At 49.0% G+C, this 7,500-nt stretch overlaps 1 protein-coding gene across 1 annotated transcript in view; it reads right to left on the bottom strand.

The window, feature by feature from the left end:
- Window positions 1-5,110: 5,110 nt before the first annotated feature.
- Window positions 5,111-7,500, bottom strand: part of LOC143302030 (uncharacterized) — a 5,638-nt gene continuing 3,248 nt past the window's right edge. The window contains exon 2 of the mRNA XM_076616517.1: window positions 5,111-6,235. Within this exon, the coding sequence (XP_076472632.1) occupies window positions 5,180-6,235 (1,056 nt within the window). The 3' untranslated portion in view covers window positions 5,111-5,179. The remainder of the gene's footprint in view (window positions 6,236-7,500) is intronic.

The following is a 7,500-nucleotide window of genomic DNA, read 5'->3' as shown; positions in this document are numbered from 1 at the left end:
GATACAAACGAACAGTGGATAAGGAGAGGAAATAGGTATCTTCCCCTCTCCATCCGCGACGAAGATAGAAAGAAGAAGCACATCCTCTGCTTCCACATCTCTACTTTGCTGTGCTGTGTGTACTTTGCTGTATTGTGCTATGCAGTACTTTGCTGTACCTTGCTGTGTGTACCTTGCTGTGTGTACTTTGCTGTACCTTGCTGTGTGTACCTTGCTGTACCTTGCTGTGTGTACTTTGCTGTGTGTACTTTGCTGTACCTTGCTGTGTGTACTTTGCTGTACCTTGCTGTGTGTACCTTGCTGTGTGTACCTTGATGTACCTTGCTCTGTGTACCTTGATGTACCTTGCTGTGTGTACCTTGATGTACCTTGCTGTGTGTACCTTGCTGTGTGTACCTTGCTGTGTGTATCTTGATGTACCTTGCTGTGTGTACCTTGCTGTGTGTACCTTGCTGTGTGTACCTTGATGTACCTTGCTGTGTGTACCTTGCTGTGTGTATCTTGCTGTGTGTACCTTGATGTACCTTGCTGTGTGTACCTTGCTGTGTGTACCTTGATGTACCTTGCTGTGTGTACCTTGCTGTGTGTACCTTGCTGTGTGTACCTTGCTGTGTGTACCTTGCTGTGTGTACCTTGATGTACCTTGCTGTGTGTACCTTGCTGTGTGTACCTTGCTGTACCTTGCTGTGTGTACCTTGCTGTGTGTACCTTGCTGTACCTTGCTGTGTGTACCTTGCTGTATGTACCTTGCTGTGTGTACCTTGCTGTACCTTGCTGTGTGTACCTTGCTGTGTGTACCTTGCTGTACCTTGCTGTGTGTACCTTGCTGTGTGTACCTTGCTGTGTGTACCTTGCTGTGTGTACCTTTGCTGTGTGTACCTTGCTGTGTGTACCTTTGCTGTGTGTACTTTGCTGTGTGTACCTTGCTGTACCTTGCTGTACCTTGCTGTGTGTACTTTGCTGTAACATTGCTGTGCTTTGTTGTGTGTACTTTAGTGTAATGTGCTGTGCTGTACTTTGCTGAGATGTACTTAGCTGTTCTGTGTTGTGTGCTGTGTGTACTTTGCTGTGTTGTGCTGTGTGTACCTTGCTGTGCTGTGTGTACTTTACTTGCTGTGCTGTGTGTACTTTGCTGTGCTGCACTGTGCTATGCTTATTTTGCTGCTCTATGCTATGATGCACCTTGCTGTGCTGTGCTGTGCTGTGCTCTGCTGTGTGTACATTGCTGCACTCTGCGTACTCCGTCGTACATTGCTGTGCTGTGCTGTACTCCGCTGTACCGTACTGCGCCGTGCCGTGCTGTGCCGCACTGCACTGCACTGTACAGCTGAGCACGGAACAGCGCTGCATTCCTCCCGTCCACAACGGTCTGCTGACGGGGACCATCAGCCCAGTGCTTCAAGCGTTGGACTTTCAATCTGAGGGTTCCGGGTTTGAGCCCCGGTCAAGGCGCCTGGTGGGTAAAAGGGTGGAGGATTGTTGTTGCGTTTCTCCCGATCTCCTTAGTGTGTATTCGCATGAAGATGGTCAAATACGCGCACGTTAAAGATACTACTTTCAAACTGGGGGTCCAGGGTTCGAATCTTGGTAACTTGACGGCGCCTAGTGGGTAAAGGGTGGAGATTTTTTTTTCCAATCTCCCAGGTCAACATATGTGCGGACCTGCGAGTGCCTGAACCCTTTTTCGTGTGCATTCGTACGCAGAAGGTCGAATACGCACGTTAAAGCTCCCGTAATCTATGACAGCGTTCGGTGTGTTGTGGGAAGAATAAGTTACCCGGCATGCACCCCCCGCCCCCACATCCCCCTCACCGGAAAACGGAGTATGGCTGTCTACATGGCAGGGGTAAACACGGTCATACACATCAAAGCCCACCCGTGTGCATACGAGTGAAGTGGGAGTCCCAGCCCACGAACGAAAATGAAAATGTGTGTGTGTGTGTGTGTGTGTGTGTGTGTGTGTGTGTGTGTGTGTGTGTGTGTGTGTGTGTGTGTGTGTGCGTGCGTGCGTGCATGTGTGTGTGTGTGTGTGTTTCGAATTCGTTTCGATCTGCTTCGCAAGTCAGCCAAAAGCGAAAGTGGGTTTCCGTGTTTGTGACGTCACAACATCAAAGAAAATGGTGTTTGTGACTGCTGGAGGAATTACATTTAGATCAAGTTTTGTTGTTGTTTTCCTGAAGATACACATTTATTAGCTTTAAAAAAAAAGTATTCAACGAGCCATAACTATCTATCTATGTAAGCCATAGAATCAATTCACTTTGTGTCACCTTTAACTAAACCACTTTCCCCCTGACACAGTCTCAAGGTTTCACTAAACCACTCCCCCCCCCCCCCCCACCGACCCCCGCCCTCCCCCCCCTCCTCCCCGCCCCCACCGACTGTCTCATCTAACTAAACCACTTCCCCCCACCGACATAGTCTCAAGTTCAACTAAACCACTCCCCCCCCCCCACCCCCCCACCGCCATAGTCTCAAGGTTTAACTAAACCACTCCCCCCCCCCCCACCCCCCACCGACATAGTCTCAAGGTTTAACTAAACCACTCCCCCCCACCCCCCACCGCCCCCACCGACATAGTCTCAAGGTTCAACTAAACCACTCCCCCCCCCACCCACCCCCCCACCGCCCCCACCGACATAGTCTCAAGGTTTAACTAAACCACTCCCCCACCCCCACCCCCACACCGCCCCCACCGACATAGTCTCAAGGTTCAACTAAACCACTCCCCCCACCCACCACCCACCGCCCCCACCGACATAGTCTCAAGGTTCAACTAAACCACTCCCCCCCCCCACCCACCCCCCCACCGCCCCCACCGACATAGTCTCAAGGTTCAACTAAACCATTCCCCCCCCCACCTCCCCACCATCCCCACCGACATAGTCTCAAGGTTTAACGAACCCCCCCGCCCCCCTCCCCTCCCCTCCCCCAATCCCCTCTACTCTCCCCCTCCCCACCCCATAGCAAACTCTGTGTCAGTGGCTAGCGCCGCTTCAATATTCATGGTTGATTTCTCTCCCTTTATGAACAGACCCGACAGTACGTACGAGGGCAAGATCCAGACATGGGCTCAGGAAGACTGTTTCAAAGAGAGACTAAAACCCAACAAAGCCCGTTTCCACAACTCAAAGAGACCAGTTTTCAGACAGAGACTGGACTTGGAATGGACATCACTGAAGTCGTTAACCGAAGGCAAATTGTGAGCACTTCGATCACTTGAAAACCTTCTGCTACAAAGCGTTCAACATAATAGTAATAATAATAATAATTGTATTTATATAGCGCTGAATCTTGTGCAGAGACAAATCAAAAGGCTTTCGCACCAGTCATTCATACGTATGCATAACTCTAAAACTGTAGAAACTGAAGACAAGTTAGAGGCAGGGAAGGGAGGCTATATGGGAAGAGGTGGGTTTTAAGGCCAGACTTGAAAGAGCTGAGTGTGGAGACTTGACGAAGCGAAAGAGGAAGTTCATTCCAATTGCAAGGTCCAAAGACAGAGAAAGAACGGCGGCCAACAGTCGAGTGTTTGAATCTGGGTATGCGTAAACAGAGTGGATCCGAAGCCGATCGTAACAGCTCATAAAGACTGGCAAAACATACACACGAACACCAGAGAAGACACAAAGACTTTCGATCCTCCGTTCTCGCCTGCAGTTAACTTTTTTTTAATAGATATTCTCACGAAACCACCCTAGCTCCTCCATATGTTTATCTACAAAGTGTTCTGTTGTTCGAAGAACCAGTTACCTCTTTTCACAGCAGTGGGGAAGAAATAATGGCGGTGGTTGTGGTGTTCATTGATTGCTTTGACTTTCATTGAGTTTGTTTTTCTTGTGTTTCCCTTCAGTTGTGCCTTTGTTTCTGTTGTTTTTTTCCACTCTGTTCGCTGTCGTCTTAAGACAGGAATGGTTGAACATCTGTGTGTAGGTCTTGCTGCGTGACCTCAGTGCAGACATTATCAGTGTACCTGGCATTCCAATTAGCACCGCTCAAAGAATGCGTTGTTTACACCCTCACTCCTTCGGTATCTCAGCCCCAACAATACTCGTGTGTGTGTGTGTGTGTGTGTGTGTGTGTGTGTGTGTGTGTGTGTGTGTGTTTTGTTGGAGTTTTTTTTATGCGTTCCTATCTCCGGTGTCACTGACGTGCACGTGTCACTCTCTCTCACTCTCTCTCTCACTCACTCACTCACTCTCTCTCTCTCTCTCACTCTCCTTGAATAGAATCGTCGAGTTCTTCTCTCTCTCTCTCTCTCTCTCTCTCTCTCTCTCTCCTTGAATAGAATCGTCGAGTTATCTCTCTCTCTCTCTCTCTCTCTTTCTCCTTGAATAAGATCGTTGAGTTCTGATCTCTCTCTCTCTCTCTCTCTCTCTCTCTCTCTCCTTTAAGATCGTTGAGTTCTGATATCTCTCTCTCTCTCTCTCTCTCTCTCTTTCTCCTTGAATAAGATCGTTGAGTTCTGATCTCTCTCTCTCTCTCTCTCTCTTTCTCCTTGAATAAGATCGTTGAGTTCTGATCTCTCTCTCTCTCTCTCTCTCTCTTTCTCCTTGAATAAGATCGTTGAGTTCTGATCCCTCTCTCTCTCTCTTTCTCCTTGAATAAGATCGTTGAGTTCTGATCTCTCTCTCTCTCTCTCTCTTTCTCCTTGAATAAGATCGTTGAGTTCTGATCTCCTCTCTCTCTCTCTCTCTCTCCCTGTCCTTTTTCTTTAAATTCTCTCTTTCTCCCCTTTTCATTAAATATATATGTGCTATTGTAACTGATGTAGATTAGCAAGGACAGATTGGAAGAATGGGCCATGCCTAAAATCTTCATCCTTGAATGATAATATAAAAAAAAAAGTTTCGAGTTCCCAGTTCTCCTTGAATAAAAACGTGGGTTTTGTGTCCTCTCTCTCTCTCCGTCTGTCACACACACACACACACACACACACACACACACACACACACACACACACACACACACACACACAACTTCATTAATTCATTCTATTCATTCATTATGCGTTGTTTATCTATCTATTCATCTATTCATTTATCTATCTATCTAACTTTTCTCTTCATCCATTTATCCACTCCTTCATTCTATGTAGTTTCCCCAACGACTTTCTGCACCACAGTTCAGTCAAAGCATCACGCGCCATGTATGGAAACGACTCCCCCACTCTTCTCCTTCAAGCCCTCTGTCCAAGCTTATCCCGCCCATCACGGAGACACCGGCACCTCGGGAACAGCTCGCGAACACTCTGCCTGAACCTGCTCCCGTAGCTGTAGTAGATGAAGAAGTTGAAGGAGCAGTTGACCACAGACGCCAGCTGGTAGAAGCGGATGAAGACAGCGTGCAGGTTCTCGTAGCGGCCTCCTAGGCGAAGCTCCGGAACGATGAAGGCCGACGCGCGGAAGAGAACAGAGGGCACGATGCACACGATGAACAGGGTGGACGTGCCCACGATCATCCGGGTCAGCGCCAGGTCACGCGCCGTCACGGAACCGGAAGCCGACGCCGAGGTCTCTCTCCACTGGGAGATCTCCCTCATTTTCACCACCGTGATGACCGTGCATACCGTCACACTCACCGTACACACCAGCGGAAGCGACAAGCCGTAAATGATCCCCGCAAACACGTCCACAACGTGCTGGTTCCTGAGATAGAACTGGCTGGGGAAGAACTGTAGCTCCTTGCTCCCGTCCTGGGCGTCGTAGATGCAGATGACGCTCAGGCGAAGACCGTCAGCGACGAAGTTTCCGCCCACGACCGCCACGACCACAGTCCACAGACACACGGCGGTCTTCCTCGCCGACAGCAGCCGCTTGACGAGGAGAGGCCTCGTGATGCACAGACACCTCTCCAAAGCGATGACGCTGGACACGACCTGGGAAGCGGCGATGAAGGCGTGGAGGCTCACCAGGAAGGTCCTCACGAAGAACACCACGGCAGGACCTAGACTGCCCGCTCGGCCTTTGAGGAACATGTACAGGACGTCACTGTTGAAGCCGTAAGCCACGGTCACGGACAGCAGGTCCAGGGCGGAGAGGGTGAAGAGACACACGTTGATCCGCTCCCCCAGCCCGTGTCGGAAGAACACCACCATGTTCACCACGTTGGTGGAGGAGGAGACGAGGAACAGCATCGGCAGGAAGACCCCGGAGAAGAGCACGTTGATGATGGTGTCCACGTCCTTGGACACGATGTTGTCCTCGTTGTCCCAGGGAAGGAAGGCCGACACCCGCTTCAACACGCACCCGTCGGGGAGAAATACGGCGCTGGTGTTGGTGGTGTTGGTGGTGTGGGTGGTGGGGAGAAAGATGGAGGAGGAGGATGTGGTGACATTCTGCCAGATGTTGGCTTGTGGAAATGGAGGAGAGTTGTCTGACTTGAACATCGTCATGACTTAAAGCAACCTCAAAGAACAGTGCACGTGCTGTATAACTTACTAAGAAAAACCTTCACAAACCGAGGACTTCGCGTTTGCAACCAGAAAATAATACCTTCAAAAATTTAACTGGAAGACTTGGGTAAACCGGTGAGTAAGGTGAAAAGGAAGGAAGGGAAGGAGGGGAGGGGAGGGGAGGGAGGAGGGGAGAAAGAAAGAGGGAAGGAAGAAGGAAGGAAGGAAGAGGAAACAACAACAACTCACAAAGAAAACGGCGAGTCAACGAACTACAGCAATCAAACCACCCTTCCTACCGTGCCTTCAGCACATTGACACCCACTGCATTCACCAATCAGTCTCATTACAGTGTGCCCGCTTCCTCTCACACACAAATATAAGATCGAAAAAACAAAATACAGCACACCAAAACAAAAACAAAACACAAAAAAACCGCCGCCAATGAATAAACCGAATGGAAAAACAAGCAAAAAAAAAACAAAAAAAAAAAAACAGACCAGAACAGTTTACTGTAGAAGACTATCTCAAAATTCACACAAGGAACAAATCTCACGACCGAAGATTTCAAGCTGTACTGAAAACACAGTTGTCAAAGTGGTGGACCGATAAACTAATATAATATTGTAACGTTCAGAATCGCGCCACGTTTTCTGTTATCTTTGTCCTTTACACAAGTCTTTCTTCAACTCATTTCTGACGACAGTACAAGCCACAATCCCCATTAGCATTTGTCTTCACTGTATTTATAGGAGAGCACACACGCGCGCACATACACACACACACACACACACACACACACACACACACACACACAAACTACCTGCATACACATACACACAAGCTTATACACACACAGACATACGCCTGCGCGCACACACACAAATAAGCACGCACAATGCGGTTGCATACACACGCACACACACACTCACTCTCTCTCAAACACACACACACACACACACACACACACACACACACCGTCTTATTTCACAAGTTCAAATTATTCTGCTACAACTACAACTACTACTGCTGCTGCTAGTACTTCTACTACACACCGACGCCCGCACACAAATGAAAACACACACACGCACGCACAAATGCACACG

Source organism: Babylonia areolata, chromosome 28, assembly GCF_041734735.1.
Source record: "Babylonia areolata isolate BAREFJ2019XMU chromosome 28, ASM4173473v1, whole genome shotgun sequence".
Lineage (NCBI taxonomy): Eukaryota > Metazoa > Mollusca > Gastropoda > Neogastropoda > Buccinidae > Babylonia > Babylonia areolata.
The sequence above is the reverse complement of the archived record's forward strand: the minus strand, read 5'-3'. Positions and strand labels throughout refer to the sequence as shown.